This window comes from Ctenopharyngodon idella, chromosome 22 (genome assembly GCF_019924925.1).
Source record: "Ctenopharyngodon idella isolate HZGC_01 chromosome 22, HZGC01, whole genome shotgun sequence".
Taxonomy (NCBI): Eukaryota; Metazoa; Chordata; class Actinopteri; order Cypriniformes; family Xenocyprididae; genus Ctenopharyngodon; species Ctenopharyngodon idella.
In genome coordinates this window covers 19,019,898-19,046,633 of record NC_067241.1, presented here as the reverse complement: position 1 = coordinate 19,046,633, position 26,736 = coordinate 19,019,898, and the positions used below count along the sequence as shown (strand labels likewise).

The 26,736-nt window shown below is 39.2% G+C and overlaps 2 protein-coding genes across 5 annotated transcripts in view; both read left to right on the top strand.

The window, feature by feature from the left end:
* b4galnt1a (beta-1,4-N-acetyl-galactosaminyl transferase 1a) overlaps positions 1 to 26,736 on the top strand; it is a 183,509-nt gene that overhangs the window by 68,433 nt on the left and 88,340 nt on the right. The window lies entirely within an intron of this gene.
* Positions 1 to 26,736, top strand: part of znf385a (zinc finger protein 385A) — a 94,242-nt gene that overhangs the window by 48,289 nt on the left and 19,217 nt on the right. For 2 of the 4 annotated variants that reach the window (XM_051880446.1, XM_051880447.1), the window contains exons 2-3: positions 12,623 to 12,765; positions 21,830 to 21,940. In XM_051880446.1, the coding sequence (XP_051736406.1) occupies positions 12,623 to 12,765; positions 21,830 to 21,940 (254 nt within the window). Of the gene's footprint in view, positions 1 to 11,798; positions 11,948 to 12,622; positions 12,766 to 15,634; positions 16,262 to 21,829; positions 21,941 to 26,736 lie in introns of those variants that run through there. The other 2 variants (XM_051880449.1, XM_051880448.1) reach the window with 2 other exon arrangements.

Here is a 26,736-nt window from a genome sequence, read left to right as displayed (position 1 = left end):
TGGACTATTCAAGTGTTTGTGCGGAGTGTGAAAGCTGAATAGTAGTGCGTTTACTGCATGACAGTTAGCATGATGGCGCCGGTGCGATCACTTGCACTTAAAGGGTTAGTTCACCCAAAAATGAAAATTCAGTCATTAATTACTCACCCTCATGTCGTTCCACACCTTCGTTCATCTTCAGAACACAAACTAGGATATTTTTAATAGCTGTACAGCAATTTAACAACCATTATCAAGGTCCAGAAAGGTACTAAAGACATCGTTAAAAAGGTCGACATGGATATTTTTCTTAACCCCCTGGAGACATATGGATTTTTTTTTTTTTTGCTTCAAAATGTGGCCTCCCATTCACAACCATTATAAAGCTTGGAAGAGCCAGGATGTTTTTCTCTGATTGTGAAAGGAGATAGTCAAATACCTAGGATGGCTTAAGTGTGAGTAAATCATGAGATAATATTTATTTCTGGGTGAACAATCCCTTTAAACATTTAATGTTATATACAGTTTAATATGCTATTTTTAACAAATAGTATAGGCAAAATAAAGATATTGTACTTCACAGTACGCAATAAACAGTACCTAACATTCCATTCTGAACACAGCCGATGATCTTGTACAGTCTTGTTTCATTCCTTTGCTTATGCTTTATGCATTGGACTGTATAAATAAAACATTTAGCATTTTACACTGCATTCTGTTTCACAAGCTATTTGAAGCAAATCGTAGGCAGTATACTATATATTCTGCTCAGTATACTATTAGCAGTATGCTAATATTTCATTCCAGACATAACAATATCATTGGCTTTCATTAATTTCTTATAATTTAGACACTGGACTCTAAAACTGCAGTAGTCAGATTTTGGTAAGCTGTTTCTTCATATAATATTTGTTGACGCACTTGAGTTTAGGCTGAAGGAAGCCAGGCGAAGTGCAGAAGTGTCGAGAAGTGTGTTCATTCTAATTAAATGGGAATCTTAATGAGTAGCTCTCTCGACAGACCTCGAGCCACTTTCATGTGCTCGGTCTGAGTGAAGAAATCGAGCCAGTGGGTTAGAGAGACGGCTGGTAACCCAGACGGATTTAGGGCGTATAAAATTTTTAAAAGAAAATAAAATGTTAAAAAATGAACAGTTCCAGCTTTAAAATCTGACTGGATGAGCAAATAGTCATTACAGACTTAGAAACCAAGCAACCCAGCAGAAAGCTTTTTAATTTGTCACAAGCTGTTTCCATCCACCTATCTGTGTGAATTTTGGGATATTGCATAAAAAACGCAGGATGGAAAAGCTAAGATGCGCAGAAATTCTAAAAATGCACATAAAACAATTGAGGCGAATAATATTTTTATCCAATAAAAAGATATGCGCATAAACACATTTACTGTATAAATTTATGCAACAAAAAACTCATGTGGCTTTGCTTCAACAGAGGATGTGATTGAATAACTGGACTAACCAGCGGACCAATTTCATTGCACAGCATCTCAAATGTTGGTTTGTTCATTCTGAAATGCCTGAGCCATCAACGATTGTGTCTCGCACGATTCACATGATTGTGATTTACCTTTATAAGACTGTGTTTGTGTGTTTTATTCTGAGGTCCGTTTTCATGGCAGATTGCGTTGGCGGTCAGATGAGGGACAGGCTGTCTTTCCCCTCCGTTCTGAGATGGGACTGGAATAGCAAGCAGCGCTATGCTGCCGTCACAGTAATTGGACCTAAATTGGTTAAATGAATGAGCCATTTCTGCTGCCTTGGTCACAGCTGAGGACAGGACGGACATAGGCCCGCAGGTCCCCGACCGGACGGGTCTGTCAGCATACAGATGAATGAAAAGAAAGAAATTAATTTACCACAGACAGTTTGTGATTTTTTTTCTTTTGCGATTGGCAAAAGTGATGAGTTCTGATGAATTTTGGTTGGAGAACCGATTTGATTGTTTTCCTTCTAATTTACAACTGTAGACAGTTGAAGACAAACCTCGACCTTATCAGCAGACTGTCTTAGGTTTCAGCTAATTAAATCTCTCCTCGGCACAAAAATACACAGACGTCGTCAGCAGTGCACGACAAAACTGTCACTGGCAATATTAACAAAACTCACTGCGCGTAACTAGGCTACTTTATTCTTCACAACTGTGGTATAAACAAATGTAAATGCAACACAAAACTGAGTCTAAAAAGCTTTTGAAACACATAATCATGAATTGCAAAACGCACTGTGCCATTCTGTCGCGGCATGCTTTAATTAACACATCTGAGTTTCAAATGCAAAATAATGAAGACGTACAAACAGTTTTCGTCCCATGCTGCGTACCTCTTCTAATATACTCCAACTGTTCCTACTTACAGCTTTCATTTGATGGTTGAAGGAGATGGCACCTGTCTGCTGTAATACAAGCAATAATTACACAGAACATTCAGTTCTGGAATATGTAGTGCACATCTGAGCCTTTTATATAATCTGTGACTTTTTACGATGTTTATACATAATAATATAAACGTCAACTGGTTTATGTTTTTTTGGTGGAGCAATTTCTGTGCCACCAGTGGAACCAAATGGAATTGCAAATGCATAATGGACAAATTTTGTTTTTGTGCCCTTAAAGGGGACGTTATTCATGATTTTGTTCAGTTAGGGAAGTTTACATACAGTGGTCATTTTGAGGATTTTTTATTCCTTCAAGATCATTTGATGAGTGTGAAACCTGAGGTCTACTTTTAGTTAGTTACTCGTCAGCACTGAATGTCGCTAATCTAAAGCTAATCAGGATGGCCATGATTAAAATACACTGAGCTGGTGAGAGAGAGACAGACAGAGAGCAGTGGATTCAAAGGGGACTAAACATCTATATGCATCTCTCATCTCATTAATCTGCATTTGCTCCAAATTCACCCTCCTCTGGATCATCTGTACGACAGGTGCTCAGTGAGGGGCTCTGAGGGACCCTGCCTCTCACTCCTCCCTTTGCTTGCTTACTGCTCTTTCTCTCTCTCACTCACTCCAATTTGTTCAGGACCACTGCTGCTTGCCAGGGGACATCTGTGTTCATCCAAAGCCAGTCATCCTTTCATCCCTTTCTTTTACCCTTTCTCTCATTTCTTGCTGTTGCATTAATTGCATCCCTCCTTCACTCATGTTCCACTTGTTTTACCTGAACGTACAGAAGGGAACAGTGAAGAGAAGAAGAGAGGCACTTTCCAGAAGCAGGATACAAAATACATATTTTATTCAACAGTAATTTTTCATTGTAAGCCCTCTTAAAAGAGTTTAATTTAAAATATATAATAATAATAATAATAATAATAATAATAATTGTGGTTGTTATTAGCTTAATTTGGGTTAACTCTTTGACCAATTTGGCATATTTATAACAATAATAATTATTATTGTCAATATGCTTTCTTTACCAAATTAAATTAAAATTATTTTATTATTATTATTATGTTAATAATGATTATTGTTTTATACTATGGGGCTGTTGAATGCTTGAATCTGATTGGTTGACGAACATCTAAGGTGTGCGATTATTTTCAGGGAAACGCACGGCTAAAGTAGTTCCAGGTCTTGACCGCATTACAGTCCCATATGCAAAGTACGATGTGATCAACACACACACACATACAGTATGGACACACACTCACACAGAAACGTAGTGGTGTAACGGATCACAAAACTCACGGTTCGGATCATATTAGGGTTTTCGAGTCACAGATCGGATCAGCAATAAATAAATAAATAAATAAAATACAAATAAAAATGGGGGTTTTAAGACAAATGTAACTTTGCTTAACATTTAACTTAAAAAACACTTCAAGTAAACTAATAAATTTCAAACATCATTAAAGACAAGTGAACGAACAGTAAAAATAAAAATACACGAATTAAAACAGTGTCCTAAGTATTCAGACCCTTTGCTCAGTATTTAGTAGAAGCACCCTTTTGATCTAATACAGCCATGAGTCTTTTTGGGAAAGATGCAACAAGTTTTTCACACCTGGATTTGGGGATCCTCTGCCATTCCTCCTTGCAGATCCTCTCCAGTTCTGTCAGGTTGGATGATAAACATTGGTGGACAGCCATTTTTAGGTCTCTCCAGAGATGCTCAATTGGGTTTAAGTCAGGGCTCTGGCTGGGCCATTCAAGAACAGTCACGGAGTTGTTGTGAAGCCACTCCTTCGTTATTTTAGCTGTGTGCTTAGGGTCATTGTCTTGTTGGAAGGTAAACCTTCGGCCCAGTCTGAGGTCCTGAGCACTCTGGAGAAGGTTTTCGTCCAGGATATCCCTGTACTTGGCCGCATTCATCTTTCCCTCGATTGCAACCAGTCGTCCTGTCCCTGCAGCTGAAAAACACCCCCACAGCATGATGCTGCCACCACCATGCTTCACTGTTGGGACTGTATTGGACAGGTGATGAGCAGTGCCTGGTTTTCTCCACACATACCGCTTAGAATTAAGGCCAAAAAGTTCTATCTTGGTCTCATCAGACCAGAGAATCTTATTTCTCACCATCTTAGCAAACTCCATGCAGGCTTTCATGTGTCTTGCACTGAGGAGAGGCTTCCGTTGGGCCACTCTGCCATAAAGCCCCGACTGGTGGAGGGCTGTAGTGATGGTTGACTTTCTACAACTTTCTCCCATCTCCCGACTGCATCTCTGGAGCTCAGCCACAGTGATTTTTGGGTTCTTTTTTACCTCTCTCACCAAGGCTCTTCTCCCCCGATAGCTCAGTTTGGCCGGACGGCCAGCTCTAGGAAGGGTTCTGGTCGTCCCAAATGTCTTCCATTTAAGGATTATGGAGGCCACTGTGCTCTTAGGAAGCTTAAGTGCAGCATAAATTTTTTTGTAACCTTGGCCAGATCTGCACCTTGCCACAATTCTGTTTCTGAGCTCTAAATACTATAGAACAGTTACAAATAAAGTTAGGTCTAACAGTAGAATTCATGTTCAGAAATGTAATAATATAAATATAATTGTAACTACACTGCATGTATAGTGTTCACTGTATAAATTAAATAAGATTAATCATTGTTAACGTTGTTTTGTTGTTTAACAATTAATGACATTGCAGTTATTTTTAGGCTACTGTCACCAAAGAAGTCACTATAAGTTCTTTGCTGTCACTAAATGCATGGAATCAATGCATGAATGCACGACTGAATGCGCAGAACCAATATGATGAAACGCATCCGATTTCTTTCTCAAGTTATCTCAACTGTTTAGGTTCACTTAAGACTTTATAACCGACTGTATACAATAATGTTTTGTGTGTATGTGTCCATTCAAGCTCAAGGAGTCGCGAAACAGAGCTCGATTATGTGTTCGCGTGCCATCTGAAAGGCGCCTCTGTGAACACGCGTGCTTGAATGTGTGCACACAGAAAACAAAATTTGCCTCTTCTTGCATTTGAATTGTTTAAAAATGCTTGAGTGTTTAAAATTGGTAAGACTTTCAAACACGTGCAAATAATAAACTTTCACCATATAATGGCTAAATGCAATTAATCCACGATTCACATGCTTTCTGAACTGTGGGGCCTGGTTTGTACGGATCAACCGTGATCCGTTACACCCCTACAGAAACTTGTTGTCAGCGCTGCTCTGACAATTTTATCAGTACAATAGTTTAACAACTTAAAAGCTACATGATATTTGTCACTAGCAAGTTAATAACAGTGCAGTTCTTGGAGCAGATGAAATTACAGTTTCGCTATTAGTAGAGACGATGCTGCCAAACACGGTTGAGACACACAGACTCGGGTAGTTCGACATGTTCGACATGTTCCTAGATCAACATCTTTGTTGATCTTGGAACAACATTCCAATCAACCAATCAGATTTGAGGGACAAGTTTAACGTTTATGTCAAGTTTAGGCTTGCATCCAGGGTTAGGTGCTTCTACATCAATGTTATTCACCTATCTTTCCCCTCTGATTTTAGGAATAAGTTATGGGTAGGATTAGGTTTAGGGGTAGGAATAGGGTTAAGACTAATCTCTCTCTCTCTCTCTCTCTCTAACTGCATTTATAACTACATTATTCTGCTATCAATGACTGAAGCCTCCATTACTTGCTCTAAAATGATGTTTTGAAATTAGCAATAGAGGCTTGGGATTAGCTGCGTAGTCCCACACACAAGAGCGTTTTAAGGACAAAAACCTGACAAATGTCTTGAAATACAACATCTGAACAATGTTTTGAGGTGTGGTAACCATTGGATAAGCGGAGTAATTGACTCCGAGCCGTTGAATTATTGAAAAATAATTCCACTTCACGTCGTGGCCGTATTACCACCTCGGGTGTGTATTATTTTTCGAATAATTCAAGGGCCCGTCATCAATTATTCCTTACATTATTATTATATAATTTTTTTTTCAACTAATAGGTGAACTGTCTAGTAGGGCTGCACGATTTATCACACTATACGAAAAATAACATTGAACTTAAACATGATTATCGCTTAAACGTGATTCTTAGTGAGATTATGAAATTGCAAAGGCTGCAATTTTTTATTTTTTTTTATGCGCAGCTTGTCAATAAAGTATGGCTCCAAATGCTAATCCATCTGAAAGCACTGCAAGTTTGAGTCGCTTATAATGTACATTTTAAAAAGCAACACAGGGGCATCTTTCCAGACATGAGTAGCATTTATTAACATCTTGTCCAACAAAAGACAACATTTAATAACATGTTTTTACTCATTTCATAACGACAGTTGAGCATCCTTCTGTTAGATGATGTGGCTTCTTACACAGAATAAGGCAGCTGTGTGTTTAATCAACCAAAGCGTTTCAATCTTCTGTTTATTCAGCTACAGCTATATGACACATGTTATCTTCTTCTGCAGCAGGGCATATTTAGAGTTTATGAAGAATAATGTAGTTATAAAGAATAATGTAGTTATAAATGCAGTTAGAGAGAGAGAGAGAGAGAGAGAGAGAGAGAGAGAGAGAGAGAGAGAGAGAGAGAGATTAAGCATATGTGAACTACCTGGGTCACCGTGATTTTGCCAAGTAAGACATGTTCCTGGATCAACATATTTTGTTGATCCTGGAACAACATTCCTGTCTGAAAATTTAGTCTTAACCCTATTCCTACCCCTAAACCTAATCCTACCCATAACTTATTCCTAAAATCAGAGGGGAAAGATAGGTGAATAACATTGATGTAGAAGCACATAACCCTGGTTGCAAGCCTAAACTTGACATAAACGTTAAACTTGTCCCTCAAATCAAGAGCGCCCTCTGGCTTTCAGTTGGAGAAGCATTTACTACTGATCACAGAGCCGTACAGCTCTGACAAGCTGCGCATAAAAATAATCACAGCCTTTGCCAAATCTCGTGTGGTTTAATTGTGATAAATCGTGCAGCCCTAATGTAAACTGTATAAAATAAAAAAATCCATGTTTTTTTATTATTATTTTTACTTCCCATCATGCTCTAGAAAGCATGCAAAATGATGTTGCTTCTTGGGTGTCAAAAATATAAAGAATGTCAGCACAATAATGACAGCTATTTGACAGTACTTTATGCGTACTGTATGTATTTTAAATTTGCAATATTGTTGCCCAAGGGAGCAGCCTGAGGCCAGAAACGCTGTGGGTGCTTCTCCGCACCTGAATAAACAGAGTCACCGATTTCTGTTCCAATGCAACCAATTAAACTCCCGACCTCGCAGTTTGAAGGTGACCAGTCAGCTAATGAGATACAGCTCAGTGCCTTTTAAGCATGTTTTAACGTTAACATCCTTTTATTTTTCAGCCATCGCAGAAATCTTCCCTCCTTTCCCTCCGTGGCTGTGTCAGCCTTGACCTCATCATGATTATTCCTTATCTCCAAACCATTTCATCCTTATCTCCCCCCGCGCTCCTCACAATTACGAGAGCCCTCTGAAAATGGCAAACGCATGGGGTAAGAAATAGGATTGCCAAGCTTCAGTATTAGAGAGCGTCAGGCACGCCTGAGATTCCATTTATCAGGCCCAAACAGGCTCCGAATTATTCGAGTTTGTTGAATCGCTTCCCCTCGCCTTTGATCTTCCCGTGCCCTTCTCTCTATTTATAAACCCCTCCTCCCCCACTCTTTCTACCGCACTTCTCCCATATCCACACACAGCCCTGGATCATTCTCTCCCAAATCCTCTTCCCAAAGATTCCTTTCACACCAGCTCCCTTATCCCTGTGCGCGTTTGTCCTTCGGTCCCTGGCTGCCCCCAGGATCTTTAAACGTGGTGATTACGGCCCCCGGCGTGTGTTGCAGGATTCCTAGCATGTCACTGGCTTTAAACGACAACCAAAGCCCGGTCCTCCGCCCCCCTACTCCAGCCCGATCAGGTTCCTGCAGCTTGTTAGGAGAATCAGACTCAGATACAGTGGCAGAACAACATCTCCTCCTGCGCCACATGGGCTTGATGAGGCTGTTAAGACCGCTGGTATTATCATCAAGGCACTTTGTCTGTCAGCGGAGGATCTGGTAGTGTTGCAGTGTCCAATCAACATGCTTGTTTGAATCCAGTGGTCTTAGTTGTTATTGTGCAGGTTTAAGACGCGTTCTGAACAGTACGTATGAAATCTTATTCCCTTTTTATCCTACATAAACGCATGACACACGCGCGCTTGCATGCACTTACCCTGTCACGGTGATTTACAGTGTGAGCTGGGCCTTGAAAGTGTTCTTTAATTTAATGAGGTAATTATACACTAGGGGCAGGAAGCAGACTGGACCTGATTTATGCATGCTGGCCGTGTTGTTTTGTCACACACTTTGACTCTGCTGCAAGGACAACTGTCCCCCACACACTTGGAGTGCACTCGTGTTCTGCTCCCCTCAGTGTTTCTCTCTACATCTCTCTCGGTTGTCAACAAATCTGTGTCGTTTCGCAGCTGGCATGTGAACAGACTAAACGGGTTTGGGTCTTCGCTTGTTGGATCAGTCACACATGTCCTGAATTATGTCAGCACTGTATTGCAGTGACAAGCAAACAGTGCCAGAGAGAGTGGCGGTTTACATTAGAGCTTAGTCTTCTGTCTTGTTTATGTGGCTGAAGGGGGAATTGGAAGTTCAGACGTCAACTAAGTCTTTCCTCTTAGAATGTTATACAGATCGTTCACTTAAAAATGAAAGTTATGTTGTTATAACTTATGTTGTTATGTGTATTCATACTGAAAATTCATACTGGTTTTCAGACTCCAAAAAGGACAATTTATTGAAGCTTTGTTGCATTTATTTATTTGATCAAAAATACAGTAAACACAGAAAAACTGTGAAATATTATTACAATTTTAAATAACCGTTTTCTATTTTAATATATTTTAAAATGTAATTTATTATGGATGGAAAACCTGAATTTTCAGCATCATTACTCCAGTTTTCAGTGTCACATGACCCTTCAGAAATCATTCTAATATGATGATTTGCTGAAAACATTTCTTGTTATTATAAATATTTTTTTTCAGGATTTTTTTAATAAATGTAGAATAATATTATTAATGAAATTTCAAAAGAACAGCATTTATTTGAAATCTTTTGTGAGTAACATTTTAAATGTCTTTATTGTCACTTTTGATCAATTTAATGCGTCCTTGCTGAATACGCACTAATTTATTTATTTTTTTAAAATTAAAAAAAAAACCTTACTGTGTTTGATCGCTTGTTTGGATACCAGGAATATTAGTAAATAATGTCTTAAAGGGGTCCTATTATGCCCCTTTTACAAGATGTAATATAAGTCTCTGGTGTCTCCAGAATGTGTCTGTGAAGTTTCAGCTCAAAATACCCCACAGATCATTTATTACAACTTGTCAAATTTACCTCTATTTGGGTGTGAGCAAAAACACGCTGTTTGTGTGTGTCCCTTTAAATGCAAATGAGCTGCTGCTCCCGCCCCCCTTTCCAGAAGAGGGCGGAGCTTTAACAGCTTGTGCTTCAGTTGCTCAACAACAACAAAGCCGGAGAATCTCACGCAGCCAAAATGAGGATTGTCAGTAACGGTGTTCATCCTTACATTGTTCAATCCAGAGTCGACACTGATGGAGAGACTCAGGAAGAAGTTACAACTTTTAGAATGAAACTGGACGTTTCTGAACACTTAGTGGATAAATTTATGTAGTTGCTGTGGAGTTGATTCAACTGTTAAAGTGTTAGTTCACCCAAAAACGAAAATTCTGTCATTAATTACTCACCCTCATGTCGTTCTACACCCATAAGACCTTCGTTCATCTTCTGAACACAAATTAAGATATTTTTGATAAAATCTGATGACTTTCAAATGCCCAGAAAGGTACTAAAGACATATTTAAAACAGTTCATGTGACTACAGTGGTTCAACCTTAATGTTATGAAGCGACGAGAATACTTTTTGTGCACCAAAAAAAACAAAATAACAACTTTATTCCACAATATCTAATGATGGCTGATTTCAAAACACTGCTTTATGAAGCTTCAAAGCTTAACAAATCTTTTGTTTCAAATCAGTTGTTCGGAGCGTGAAAGTCACGTGATCTCAGTAAACGAGGCTTCATTACGTCATAATTGTTTTGAAACTTCAATAGTTCACGTGACTTTGGAAGTTTGATACACGTTCCGAACTACTGATTAGAAACAAAAGATTCGTAAAGATTTGAAGCTTCATGAAGCAGTGTTTTGAAATCGCCCATCACTAGATACTGTTGAATAAAGTAGTTATTTAGTTTTTTTGACACACAAAAAGTATTCTCATCGCTTCATAACATTAAGGTTGAACCACTGCAGTCACATGAACTGTTTTAAATATGTCTTTAGTAGCTTTATAGGCATTTGAAAGTGTTAATTATCTTGCTGTCAATGCAGGCCTCACTGAGCCATCGGATTTTATCAAAAAATATCTTAATTTGTGTTCCGAAGAAGAACGAAGGTCTTACGGGTTTGTAACAAAATGAGGGTGAGTAATTAATGACAGAACTTTAATTTTTGGGTGAGCTAACCCTTTAATCCAACGTTGAATTGACCCTCGTTTGTGAAGCAGTCCGGCGTAAAATGACGGCATGTCAGCAACACTCTACTACAACAACTCTTCCTCTTCTCTAAAGCAGCCCAACATGGCCCCGCCCCCTTTGTTGCGTGTTCTCGGTGGCAGGGTTTATGTAAATTTTAGGGTTAGTGATGTCACTAACCCAGGAAGAAGCTCGTTGTAGTCCCTACCAGCCGTTTGTTGTAGTCCTTAAACAGAGAAAATATCTCCCTGTGCATTGAACTTTGAGCGTCGTAACTTTGCAGACGTTGTTTATGCTCAAATGGCAAAATTACACTCTAACTAAAGTTAAAAAAGTGAAATCATAATCAACCACCCCTTTAAATTTCAGTCTGCATGGCAAAGACTTGGAATACAGTGTATGAGTAATATTTATCACTTTTTTGATATCTTATGCTGCTTTTATTGTGTTTTTATGTCCTTTTTGGAGCTTGAAAGCCCATGGTAACTATAATACTTGAAGAAAATGTCTTCTTTTTGTGTCCCATGAAACAAATAACAACATCTGAGGATGAGTAAATTACAAAATTTTCATTTTAAGGTGAACTGTCCCTTTAAGGCACACTGCGGCACTTTTGAAGAGAACCGTTTGCAGCAAAAGGGAGTATTTAGAGTGTGAGTCATGTGACTTTTGTTGAGCACTGCATCAGGGACCAGCAGTGCCCACAAGCGACCACTGGCACTTTCTCTCTCTCACCAGCAATCTTGCAACCAGTCTGCCTCCTTATTCTCGCTCTTCTCTTTCTGTCCCTCGCTCTTTATCTCCCTGTGTGCTGTGCAGCCAGTGAGGAGTCTTGCATGCCTAATTTGAGTTAACGATGCCAAGGCTCGTCCAGGCCTGAGGAGAGCAGGGGGAACAGCTGTGGCCAGGCTGAGGCAGCATATCTCTCCAGTGCTATCTCTATTTCTCCTTCATTCTGTCTCCCCGCTCATCCTGACATGTAAGCCCACAGCAGCCTCGACTGCAGCACAGTCTAATGACGTCTCCTACGTGAGGAAACCATCTCAGTGGTGCTCGGAAGAGCTGGAGAAATCAGGAGAGAGTAGAGGCTTGACGAGCAATCTTGAAATAGAAGCGGAGAAGGGCAAAAAATCATCCTAGATTAAGAAGGAGACAGGCAGCGAGAGGGAGAGAGATAGAAGGGAACAGATTTAAGACTGCAGGGAATTCGAGGCGAGGAAAATCGAGCAGCAGAAATTAAGCAGCTTAAAGTAACTGCTCGCTAAAGCTTAATTCTGACGAGAGGGTCCTCGCACGGTCTCATGCAAGAGGTTGCGCGGGCTGTAAAGGATAAGAGAAGACAGGCTGACAGGGAACAGAGACTCGATGATGTGGATTGGGAGAGCGAAAGAGAGGGGGCTGTTTCATAACCAAAGGTTGACATCTCTCTGATGAGTTTTGTGCTGACAAAAAATGTGTCAGCACAGCCACCTCTGAGCCTCCGTGTTTCACCTCTGCATGGCATGAAAGTCAGAATATGAGCAAAAGGCGCTTTATTCAGGCTTGATGTTACAAATTTAACCTGATGACAGGATTTTAAGCTCATTTGGAAAGTTTAAAGTAAGAATTATAGTGCATTTTGGCTTCTTTAACTTCATTCTTCTTGTCTCTGCAGGAAGCATCAACCGAACTGGGGCTGTCCCTACATTTCTGCGGACCCCCACCGTCATCCAGCCTCATCTGGATATGAAGCCCTTCTTACAGTTTCAAATGGAGACTCCTCCACACAGCGTTGGGCTTTTCCACAACTTCAACGCGGTGAGATTATGCTTCTGAAACATCTCTATCGACAGTGTTGCATTATTGCATTACTTCAATAAAAATAACGAATTATATATTAGTAATTTTTTTGGAAAGGAACATATAAGTTTCTTATGGGACTGATCTCTTGTTTTGTTTGGTCACATCATGCCACTTGTTTTTAGAGCAGACAAAGTATGTATGAAAGTTCACAACATTATTGGAAAAGTTTGTCAATTATGCTTTTGAAAATTTGAAAAAGCATTGCAGAAGCGATATTAAAAGCATGCTCCTTTTCATGTCATTCCAAACCAGTGTTATTATTATTTTCAGCTGTGGAACACAAAAGGGAAACAGTGAAGATGATGATTGCAACTGTCAAGCTCTTCAAAGCATATAAAACTATTAAGTTTTCCAAAGCCCTACATGTGAAGAACAGACCAAATATAAATCAGCATTAATTGGAAATAATCCTCTCTGCCATCTGGTGTATTAATGTTAATGCATTCTCGTTATTTCCAAAAAGGGATCTGTTTACATAAAGAAAACCTTAAATATTAAACCAATCAGTCTGTTTGTGATAGCTGGCTTGTTTGTGTATTTGTATTTTCCTGACTGCCTTCTGTTGGACAGAGTAATGCTGTATGAGTTCTCTCATGTCACCGTGACTTATAGCTAATCATTTTGATTAGAATGCAGCTCATTTCACTCTCTCAGCACTTTTACTCCCAAGTCTGTTCCGCACATTTCCCAGATTGCATTCTGTTATGTAAATGAGGATGCTGGTCAGCAAATTGAATAGAAAAGGTTAGTCATAGGATTTAGCCATGCCTAAGGTGTCCGTCATATGCATACTCTCTCTTAAATTCCATGTATTTGCCTGCACTTGTTGCCAGTGTGAAATATGGCATGCTTTTTGGCAGTCTAGTAACGCTGACAAGAAGAAAAAAAAAACACTCTACCCATGCCAGCTCAATAAATCCACATCACATGTTGCCTTCCAATTCTGCCTCATTGTATTCTTTTTAGCAAAAGCCAAGGGATGTTTAAATGTTTTGAAAAATGCATGAGCTTATGAAAGAGTCAGAATCTAAGAGCTAAACAGAATCTAAGAGCTAAACTTCTGTCTCAGCTCAGTTTCTATATATTCAGAAACTGAGCTGTAATCTTTAGATTGAGGCAGTTTTAGCATTGGTTAAAGGCTCAATGTGAGAGCGACCGGGTGTCCGACGGCGAAAATCTCCTGATGCCCAGTAGGGGGCGATGTTGGAGTGGCTGGAAGGACAGGCTGACCTCTCTCTAGGACACTGCTGAAAGCACACTGCAGTGTTTACGCTGTCGCCTAATGGAATACTGACATTTATGAGAAATCCCTTACACAGGTTGTAATCCGGCTTTTATTGAGGTATTTATAATGTTCACCAAATGCATATATATATATATGCATATATAGTGTAAATAGTAATGAATTAAGTGAAAATCAAACTAACCTTAGTGTTGCTGGTGAGTTTAATGTCTCAGCTGCAGGACAGATTCATTCTGGGATTTATTCTATTATTATTATTATTTATTTATTTAGCAGAATTTTCATTAATTAAATTGGAACTTAAAAACAAATGTGCCAAATGCGCTCAGCTAAGCGGTCCTCTCTTTCATATAAATTATTGTTTGAAATTCTGAATTGTTCTAAACATTGCTTGCGTTTAAAAGTATGGTTCATTCTATTGCATTGGTTCATCCTAAGCACTTCTCTCTTTCAAATTTAGCACTGGAAAGTGTGATTCATTGTATTTAGTGAATTGGTTAGGTCGAATAGTTCAATTAAATCATCAGATTCATAAAAATTATTCACTGATTCCAGTCCCTGTACCAAGTTTTTTGGACTCAGTTATGTAAGTTAGGGTGGCTTTGTACTTTTAAAATAAATGTATCCGTTCAAGTCTACTCAAAAATGGCTCTGATTAAATTACTTTTTTATTGTTTGTAAAAACATACTGTGTAACTTTAATGTAATTAGCTACTTTTTGTTTGTGTAAACTACTTTTAGATTCTCTAAATTTTGATTAGCTTTGCTTGGCAAGCTACAGTTTCAAAGTGGCTTCCCCAACACTGCTTATAAACATAAGATTTGTTGTTCCATCTGGAATCACATTCATGTTGGAATGCAACAACCTGATCAAACAGTCTTGAAGCTGTAATTAAATGTATGGGTTTGGCCAAATAATTATTTTGCTGTGTACATTTCACCAGTATCTGATGCTTTTGATCAGCTGTAGATAGAGCTGGGGTGGACCACAATCTCCCATTCCTCTACAGTCCAGCTGTAATTTGTCTTTAATGTGATTTGGCCTCTACCTGCCTGTCTGAGGCAATTTGCCTGCAGGCAGTGAGGCACCTGAATAATTTATACGAAGCAGCTGGTTGTGGCATGAAGGTGCAGAAAAGCTCCCCCAGACACTCACTTATTCTGCAGAATCAGGAATTTCAGAGGCTTGTGCACCAACTTGTTGCATTTCACCTGCAGCCACCTTCGAGTGAAGCCTCACTCGCAAAAGATGACGTTTATGTGCACGGCTTGCCAATTTTCCTCGCCGAGTAATGAAACTCCACGTGGACTTTTGGAGTTGAAATCTTTTGGCTGCGTGCACTTTACCTCTGATGACCCCCTTGGAAAACTGTAATTTTCTACCTTAATACCTGGAAGATATCAATCACAAGGCATTATGAGTTAAAATATTTTTGAGAGTTTTATTAATTGAGCCCGGGTCACAGCTGAATTGGTTCCACATGAGTTTTAGAGGAATGTGGCAAGCGCGAGAGGACTGTCATGACGGGGGAGATGGAGGAGGGCTGAATTCTGCAGCTTGTGCATAAGTGCTTTTGATAGAATGTGGGAGTGAAGGGGTGATTTGAGGAGTGAGAAAGGGAAAAACTGAGAGAGTGCATGACATTCTTAGTGCATCTGGGCAAAATAAGCAGTCAGCAAGTGAGCATGTAAGACAGAAAGAGGAAGGAGATCGTTGAAAGAGCACAGGAAGGGACGATAGAATTTATTAGTGGGGAAGGAAAGAAAAAGCAAGTGAGAGGCAAAGGAAAATGAAGAGAGAGCATCCAACCAGGAACGCAGTCTTGGCTTGCTGTGAAGTGTCAGGAAGGATGGAGGGAGGAATGGAAGGAAGGTGGATGAGATTAAACAGCAGAGAACGAGAGACTGATCCCTAACGGCAAGAGTGACGACCGACTGTGGAAAAGAAGGGACAAAACTAGAAAGAAAGAAATCAATTAATCATATCCTGGACCTGTAAACGCAAGAATTGCTCGCTGTCATCCCCACAAGGGGGCACAGAAGCGTGTGAACGCGAGAGTGTGGGAGAATCAGGTGGTGTGGTGGGACAGCCAGGATCCCTTCAGGATGAGTGACACTCTCGCACACACCCTCCCACACACAAACACGCGCTCCCTCACGGAGGATCCAATGCAGCTGCGAGATCCAGGCGCTGCTGAGGATATGAAGGTGAGTGCCCTCCAGCTATCTCAGGCAGAGTGGTAACAAAGCTGGGTACTTTTCTCTGTGTTTCGCTGAACGGCATTCGTTTTCTTTGTTTTATTTGGCATTCTGTGTTTGAACGCAGTGCATTTTGGGCTTGTGGTGTCCGGCATGCTGTGTTTGTACTGACATGGGATCTTGTTGATAGTGGAAAGGAAGACTCTTGTGTTTTTTAATCTCCTTTAAAGGGGTAGTTTACCCAAAATCATTTACCCATCTTCGTGTTGTTCCAAACCTGTATGAACTTTATTTTGCAGAACACAGAAGATATTTTGACCAATGTTTTCATGTTTTTGTCCATACGGTGAAAGTCAGTGAGGTCCAAAACAACACTGGACCCCTTTCATTGTATGAAAAAAAAAAAGCATGTTCCACAGAAAATATTAGTAAAAGAGTTAGTAAAAGATGACAGAATTTTCATTTTTGCATGAACTATCTCTTTACAGGGTCATTAAAGGGTTTGTTTTTATATAGTAAGAAGGATCTGGCTATTTTAGAACAGTTATCAGTTGTGGGATGTGGTTTTCCAGAGGGAGCATCAGGAGGTCATATGACAGATGCTGTGCTTGCCAATTGGATAAATGTAACATGCGCTGCTAATTGCTCACTTTGATAATTAGTATAGATGCACTGTCTGCCAACACCATAAAAATACAGCATGTTATTGAGGCTTTGATAAAACATGAACGATACACACTGGCCTTAAAAGAATATTTACAGGGTTAGTTCAGCCAAAAATGAAAATAATGTCATTAATTACTCACCCTCATGTCGTTCCACACCCGTAAGACCTTCGTTCATCTTCAGAACACAAATTAAGATATTTTTGATAAAATCCGATGGCTCAGTGAGGCCTGTATCGCCAGCAATAACACTCCCTTTCTTAATGCCCAGAAAGCTACTAAAAACATATTCAAATCAGTTCATGTGAGTACAGTGGTTCAACCTTAATTTTATAAAGTGACGAGAATACTTTTTGTGCACCAAAAACAACAAAATAGCGACTTTATTTCACAATATCTAGTCATGGACAATATCTAGTTCATGAAGCTTCGAAGCTTTACGAATCTTTTGTTTTGAATCAGTGGTTTGGAGCGTGAATCAAACTGCCAAAGTCACATAAACTCCCCCAAGAACACGCGACAAAGGGGGTGAGGCCATGTTGGGCTGCTATAGAGAAGAGGAAGAGTTGTTGTAGTAGAGTGTTGTTGACATGCCGTCATTTTACGCCGGACTGCTTCACAAACGAGGGTCAATCCAACGTTGGATTAAAGGGTCAGTTCACCCAAAAGTGAAAATTCTGTCATTAATTACTCATGTCGTTCCACACCCCTAAGACCTTCATTCATCTTCAGAACACAAATTAAGATATTTTTGATAAAAATCTGATGGCTCAGTGAGGCTTCTATTGACAGCAAAATATTTAACACTTTCAGATGCCCATAAAGCTACTAAAGACATATTTAAATCAGTTCATGTGACTACAGTGGTTCAACCTTAATGTTATGAAGCGACAAGAATACTTTTTGTGCGCCAAAAAACAAAATAACGACTTTATTCAACAATATCTAGTGATGCTGATTTCTAAACACTGCTTCGTGAAGCTTCGAAGCTTAACTAATCATTTGTTTCGAATCAGTAGTTTGGAGCGTGAATCAAACTGCCAAAGTCACGTGAACTACTGAAGTTTCAAAACACTTATGACGTAACGAAGCCTCGTTTACTGAAATCATGGGATTTTGGCGCTCTGAACCACTGATTCGAAACAAATGATTCGTAAAGCTTCATGAAGCAGTGTTTTGAAATCGCCCATCACTAGATATTGTGGAATAAAGTCACTATTTTGTTATTTTTGGCGCACAAAAAGTATTCTCGTCACTTTATAATATTAAAGTTGAACCACTGTACTCACATGAACTGTTTTAAATATGTTTTCAGTAGCTTTCTGGGCACTGAAAAGTGAAATGTTATTGCTGGCCGATGCAGGCCTTACTGAGCCATCGGATTTTATCAAAAATATCTTAATTTGTGTTCTGAAGATGAACGAAGGTCTTACAGGTGTGGAACGACATGAGGGTGAGTAATAAATGACAGAATTTTCATTTTTGGGTGAACTAACCCTTTAACTCAAAAATTAATCACTTACTTTACATCATGTCATTCTACTGTGGAAAATAAAATACATTTTATATAACATATAGAGTGTTTAAAATATGTTTTGTTTTTTTTCATACAGTGAAAGTCAATGGAGTCTAATGTTGTTTTCGACCACACTGACTTTCATTCTATGGACAAAAACAGTTCTTCAAAATATCTTTTTTTGTGTTTCGCATAGACAAAGTCATACAGGTTTTTAACGACATAAGGGTGAGTAAATGATGACTAAATATTTATTTTTAGGTGAACTATCCCTTTAAGGCATCTTTCAGCTGTGGTTTGGTAGTTTCATAGTTAGATTATTGTAGCATCATCATAAGGCTGTATCATAACATTGTTTGGATTTAAGGAAATTAGTTGGGATATTTTTGAGCCAAGATGTCTCAGCTGAGAAGGACAAAGGAATAAATCATCACCGGCAGAAGAACACTTCAATGCAGTGTTATTTTTACTTCATAATGCAAAGCATAATGGACCAACACCCAGGATTTTGGTCTAGAAACGCGTTTTAACTTCTGTATGCTATTAAATCTTGATTAGAAGGGTGTTCTGAGTTAAAATACAGCCAGTAGTCTTTTTAAAAAGACATGAGGCTTTAAAAGTAATCTTTTTCTTATGGGAGGCCTTAGCTTTGATTTTTCCTCTGCAGCCTGTCGGAGCCCCTCCCCCATCCGTTTCCTCGCTGAGGCTGTTAGTACTGACAGTTGTATCTATTGATGTGTTCTAGCTGGAGGTGTTCTTATTACCCAGCTAACTGCCAGCTTCACTTAATCCTCTGGAGATTCATGAAGGCAAAGCCATAGAACAACATCATTGTGGCTAATCCACTGCCAGTCTGACTGATGTAGTGTGGACTTTGCACATGCACAATGGCATCAGGGCCCTCGACGGTTATGGTGACGCAGAACACAGTTTTCCGGACTGTGCCAAAAAAGATAAGAGGCAAAAATCGGAGGAAGTCCGGTGAAAGGCCGGCTAAAACTACAGTTGATGTCTGTGCGCTGTCATCCTGAACCACGTCTCGGCTCTGTTTTTGCTTCTAGTAGGGGGGTTGCTTGGATACATTCCGTTTGCAGAGTTTCAAAATGTTTTTGTTTGACTAAGACAATATTCATTTCAGACTCTCCTGCATTTCCCAGCCAAGAGATGATGTTCCAAAATGGCCTGTCTTTGTCTATTACAATTTGAAATGAAAAACACTACCATTATAGATGTTTCTGAAAGGTTAAACATTTTCTTTCTGTAACTGGCTGTATTGGAAATCATGTATCGCAGTCATTTCTACTTTATTAGTCTAGAAAATTTTGACAAAAAAGTTTGAGAGTGTTGATGAATTTGTAAATTTATGCACGCAGATTAGCTGCACTATATTACATATAATATCAAGTCAAATGAAATGAAACTATATCAAGTGAATAATTATGTTGGGAATCATATGACAATAGAGCTCTGAATGCAGACCACAAGGCCAAAAGATTTTTTGGACTGCGACCATCAGGCTTTGTGCATTAAGCTGGTCATAAACAGAGGCTTAGCCATTGGCGCTATGAGATGCGGTACTTAGGATAGTGGGTAAAATTTATATTATAGTCTGACCTCTCGCATTATGGATGCTAAAACAGAAATAAATTAAGGGGTAATGTGTGTCTGTGATGTGTGTACAGTATATCATCTACATACTGTAAATATAATGTGTATGGCTAAAATATATATATATATATATATATATATATATATGAAACAAATTAAAAAATAAATATATATGAATAAATAATAAACAATAATTTTAGTTAATATTAATTGTTAATATTATTGAATGGACCTGAGCTAACATTAAAGGGGACATATCATAAAAATCTAACTTTTTCCATGTTTAAGTGTTATAATCGGGTCCCCGGTGCATCTACCTACCCAGAAAACGTGAAAAAGGACAACCCAGTTTGTTTTGGCAAGCCTTTCTCTGCAAGCATGTGAAAAAACAAGCCGCTCAGATTTCACTCCCCTTGTGAAATAGGAAGGGGACCTTATTATAATATTACTGCCCCTTAATCTGCTCGTTTCCACCCACGGCACCACCATTTTGTTTTCGCAAGCGAAATTGGTGTACCACCCTGCATCCCAATCTGCATACTATCCACCCTATCCGCCCTATATAGTATTGAATATTACTAATGTCACACACTATTTAGGATGGATAGTATGCACATTGAGACACAGGCCCAATTCTAAGGCCATGGCAAAAGTTGGATCAAAGCATGCTATCTGTTCTGTAGTTGGCTGCACAGACGAGCACTGAACACTATTTAGAGTCTTGTTAGCTTGGATAGCTTACAAGTTGACCCTGGGAAGCTGGCAAACTTGCTAAAAAAGGAACGTTTCTGTCCGAGTGATATTTTGGAAAAAATATTAGACTATTCACAGCATTTGATGGCAATCATAAACATTAGCCTGGTGTGTACGGCTCTGTTTGGTACGCTATGTCTAGTGGGTGTCCATACACAGCAACTACATACATTTATCCACTAACCATTCAGAAACGTCCTAAAAGTTGTAACTTCTTCCTGAGTCTCTCCATCAGTGTCGACTCCGGTTTGAACAATGTAAGGCTGAACACCGTTACTGACAATCCTCATTTTGGCTGCGTGAGATTCTCCAGCTTTGTTGTTGTTGAGCGACCGAAGCGCGAGCTGTTAAAGCTCCGCCCTCTTCTGGAAAGCGGCAGCTCATTTGCATTTAAAGGGACACACACAAAAAAAGGCGTGTTTTTGCTCACACCCAAATAGAGGTAAATTTGACAAGCTATAATAAATGATCTGTGGGGTATTTTGAGCTGAAACTACACAGACACATTCTGGAGACACCAGAGACTTATCTTGTGAAAAGGGGCATAATAGGTCCCCTTTAACTAACAATAAACAGTCAAATTTATAATTACTAACGTTACCGAAGATTAATAAATACTGTAACGAATGTATTGCTCATTGGTAGTTAATATTATCCAGTAGATTCTGTTTTGGTATGCAGTATATATGCTGGTTTAGAAATGATTTAATGTAGTGTGACCTCCTTAAAATTAAGTGAGTAATTAGGTTGTCTTCGTTCATTAACTAAGTCATTGATATTTTGAAACTGAATGCAGGGACGAACAACATTTGTGCAAGAAATGAGCTGCTCACCCTGACTTGATCTCACAGGTGTCCTGACTCTTTGCACCATATGGCCACCCTTTAGCCATGTTCTGCTGCCACTGTACTGCCACCTAGACCTTTCCATCAACATGATTAACGACCTTGTCTGTCTAATGGGAGCCGGACCAGAGTTTAGTTTCACATGTACTTTCTCTTTTCCCTTTCCCTCTTTCTCCTGTTCTTTGCTCAGATGGATCCTGTTCAGAAGGCAGTGATCAACCACACCTTTGGAGTCCCACTGGTGAAGACCAAACGGCCAGTCATTTCCTGTAATGTCTGCCAGATCCGTTTCAACTCTGAGGTAAGCTATCTGATATTAGACTGTTTGAAATTTGGCGGCTTACTCAAATGGCTTGTGTTATTGAAGATATGAAATCGTATATAGATTTCTTAGAGTGAGTTTTCTATGTAATATGAGTGTTATGTTTATGTTGCTGAGATACTTTGCACACTCTGCTTTCTAGTCCGGAAATAGCCAATGGCAAATCCTCTTTGAAGTACTGTATCCGTATAGCATGTCAGTGTGGATGCTTACAGCATGAAGGGTTTTTCTTTTTTTCTACAATTAAAAAGAGTTTTAATAAAATCTCTCTCAACATACAGTCTCAATTATAAGATTATTATTTCCACCAGGAAATCCTACAGAAACCTTCCTACATCCTTCCTACAAAAACAACATTCAAATTTTCCATTTTAGACTTGCCACAGTCATTTATTGCAAGATTCATATCGTGCATTTTGCCGTTCCAATATTCCACGCGCATCAATGAAAGCAATTATGTTAGTTGTTTATGCACCAAATTGCTGCTACGCTTGTTTGGGGGGAAACTTAAGCCTGAAATATTCTGGGCTGAATTCAGTTGCAGCTGTGGCAGACATTGTGACACGTGTGAGATTAGTAACAGAGCAGGACCTGGGAGTGCCCCACTAGCCTGCGCTATTTTTATGGACAAGAACTGTAATCATGGGCAGAAAGTGGCTTTCTTGGTGTGAGCCTGTAATCTTGGGCCTCCAGTCGAGCAGTTGTATGGCCTTCTTTAAACCGCATCCACGGACAATGAAAGACAGGGAGAAGATGGAGAGGCCAAGCCTGCATGTGAAGACCTGCGAAAATAGCTGTTAGCCCAGCTCCCTTTTAATGATTTATGGGGTGAGATTTTGAGAAAACTCAGCAGTTCTGTAAAACAACTGGACTTAAGAGTTGTGGTAGGTTCATTGGAGGTGATATTTCATGAAGGTGAAGATTAGATTGACGTTATGTACTACAGTTATTTCCATCATCTAATGTTCCCTTGTTTTGGTTCACAGTAAATATCCTAGACGGTTGTTAGTTAGGCTATAAATTCCATATCCTAAAGAGCCACCCAAAGATGCCTTTAGTTTACAACCCAGTTCATGACCCTCAAGTCAAACGAGCTTGACACATACAAGTGTGCTTGTAAATAATAATGCTTGCTGTTCAATAAACCTTAAGCACTTGACTACTGATTGGACATCTCTGACACCTGCAGCTGTCCTGGTTTGTAAAAGATAGGCATATAATTTCAACACCCCTGTTTCTGCAGCGTCTCCCTGCTTGCCATCATCGCATTTTACTACACACACATACGCAGACACTTAACCACATGGCACTTTCCACAAAAAGGATAGAAAATAGGGTCTGCTTTTGTCTTGCTTTTTACATTTTTGCATAAATGGAAAAAATATTTTGATAATATTTTTTAATTAAAGTCCTCCTGTGGTGAAAATCAAGTTTTTAATGTTGTTTATATGTCTATATGGTGCTTTTAATATGCTTGCATGTGCAAATTCATAAGTCAGCACCATTGCTGAGTATTTCCTATTTAAAACTGCAGTGAAAAAAAGACAGTCTCAAAATCGCTGGTGTTTCTGACGTCACAAACTACCTTGTAACCAATCATGTCAACGTGCCGGCGGGCTTTAGTATATTATTAACCTTGACCGCTCTGAAGCAGGAAAGTCCGGTATATTCCGGTATATTTTTCTGTTGATATTAAATATCAGGTAGATTTGGCGATATAGCGGGTGTATGAAGTACTGTATATAACGAAGTCTATGCCTTTCTGCACTGACGTTAAGGTGTTTGTAAGGATACTGATCGTTAGAAGACAGCTGTCTGACTCGTGAACAGGAACATGGTTTGTGTAACATTAGCAACACATTATTAGCTGTTTGATAATGTAGTCAAGCAAAAGGCTAATCATATTAATCATACCGTTATGTGTCTAGCGTTGTAAAGAGCGTTACCATTGTGCAGCATTTACCTCAGTAAAGTTCACCAAATGGATCTCTTGAGCTCGTGCGAGTGAATAGAGGCGGGGCTAATTAGCATATTCATATATCTGCGTATCATAAATGAGGCAAGGGTGTAGAGTTACATTCAAGCTATTTTAAGGGATGAAGAACTTTTTTTCACAGGAAAATTTTTTTAAATGTTTTTTTACTGTATATATATATATATATACAGTATATATGATATGATATATGATCATATTTTTTTAAATAGCATGGGTAACAGGGCACATTATATGAAAATTATGACATTTATTTATTTAGTATGATTTGAATTTAACACATTATATCAAAAGTTATGACATTGTTGCAGGATTTTATTTATTCAGCTACTTTTCATGCTAGGTTAATTTTATATTAGATTATATAGTTCTCATAACATATAAAAAACATCATTTGTGTATTGATTTATTTTTATTTTTTTCTTGTGCACACACATACACACATATAAACCCTCATACAAACATTTTTTGTCATTGTCCGAGCTATTTAAACTCTTATGTATCTTTGAAGTTGTCAGGCATCAAGTGTTCACGGCGTCAAATCAGTTGCGAGCGAAAAACGGAGAGATCAAAGGCAAGACATCAAACCAATGCAAGTTTGTATGTATTAGAAATTATGCTACTTCTTTCATGCATTTTTGCACTGGAAATGATTCAGCTATGTTAGGAGATTAAATTATACGATGCCATATTTCATTAAATGGTTACACAGAGCAACGAGTCTACATTCCTTTACTATGCTGAATGACGCAATGCATTTGTTCCTTGAAAATATCTATTCCCTCGCCTCCTTCCCATCATCATTTCACGCTCCATTATGGATTCATAGATTCCAAACCCCCCAGTGCCGATAACTGAGGACATTTGTAGTGGAAAAAGCAGACTATCGGCTGCCAGCAAGTGTTATCTGATGCATTAATCAAACTAGGAGAGTTGTGTTATGCTGTGCTGCCAGTGTCCCTCTGTCCCTTTCACTCTAGCGCAAGATGGAGGTATAACCTTGCTGCGCTGCAGAAGTGATGTCACCATATTGTGTCACTGTTGCTGCAGGACAGGGTTGAATGCGTGTCCCTCCCCCTGCCAGAGCTGCAGTGGCCCGCCGATGTCGCACAATTTCCGTCATTCACTGACTGTTTTTCCGTCACTAGGGCAAATTAACCTTCCATGTGCATGTTGAGCTTCGGGAATAGCCAGAGCTGTCAATCCTCATGCAGCCCTTTCCCATTTTGTTGTGTTAATTGTATTTATGTTGCATTACATACTGTTCGTATGTGGTTTGATGAGACAATCTGGTCTCTGTGTCCTAATTTGTCCTTGGAAAAGTTCTTCATGCTCATCCTCCCTGTTTTTCCATCGTTGTGCTTAGAAGAATTAATCTTGAGCTCTCAAAACCAACTCATCTCTCTTATGTAAAACCCTGTGCCATCTGGGCAAGAACTTTCCTCATTTCCTTATTCTATAGATAGCGCTGCATTCATACGAGCACTTCATTCTCATTGGCACATTATGGATTTGGCTTGGTACTTGATTTGTATTCATATCTAATGGTTGAGGTATTCTTCACACATAATACATGCCCTCTCTTGTAAGTCGCTTCATTAAGAAAGCATTCACTGAGAATTTCAATGAATGAATTCTGTAGGCTATGTGGGTTCAAAGAGTTCAGACATGAAAATTGGATTTGTATTGCTAATAGTTGAATTTGAGTTAAGTACTGGCCAAAACATTTTAGCTCAAACTGGTTGTTGAAAACAAGTATGTTTCTAAAGGATGAACTGATTCAGTAACTGATAAAATCAGTAATTTTACCAGTTTTTTAAAAAAATATTAGAATCAAATGACCCTCACTTCCATTAACGGTTCTCGCACATGCATTCTTCCGCCAATGCGAGCGGACCACCATACAAAAATATTCAGAGAGAGAACTGTACTACTATTCAGTGTCAATGCAACAGTGCTACTGAATCTACGGCGTGAAATGGACAACATGAGCAGTCTTGTCCGATTCCCAAAAGAATGACTCTTACTAACCTGGGCTGCGTTTCCCAAAAGCATTGCAAGCCTAGTTTATTGTAGGCTTAGGCTTAGGATGCTTTTGGGAAACGCAGCCCTGGAGCCCATTTTAACAATCTAAGTGCATGGTCTAAAGCGCACGGCGCAAGTGCACTTAGGGCGTGTCCGAATCCACTTTTGCTAGTTTAACGATGGGAAAAATGGTTGGCGCACGGTCTAAAAGGGTTGTCCCTATTCTCTTAATGAGTAATGGGTGTGTTTGGGGGGCAACCATTCAGAGTCTCATCTCCCATTCACTTTAAAAGCCAGTTGCGCTTGTGCCATGGCAGATTCGCTGTTTACATGGCAGAATTTGCAAGCGAAAAAACTGAACGCTTCTCTAGCGAGGAAACGGATCTGCTTGTGTGCGAGGTTAAAGCACGTGAGCAACCGGATTCCACCAAAGCATTGGTTTATATTATTAAAGCAAATATGTCATCTTTATGCACACAATAATAATCTTTTACATTGTAATCCTTTTATTTTTAATATTTGGATGTTTGTGTGCTGCTGCGTGTCCCTGTGTAGGCGCATGTTGCTAACGCGCTCTTTAAATAACAAAAAAAAATCCAATCCACAGTCCATTTGCCTCAAAATAGCAATGCGCCAACAATGCACCTGAACACACCTCGTTTTCAGACCAGCACACCCATGGGTGCACAAATGGGTGCAAATGCATCTGCTATTTAAACAACGTGGCGCAGGACGTGAAAATGATAAATGCGTCAGG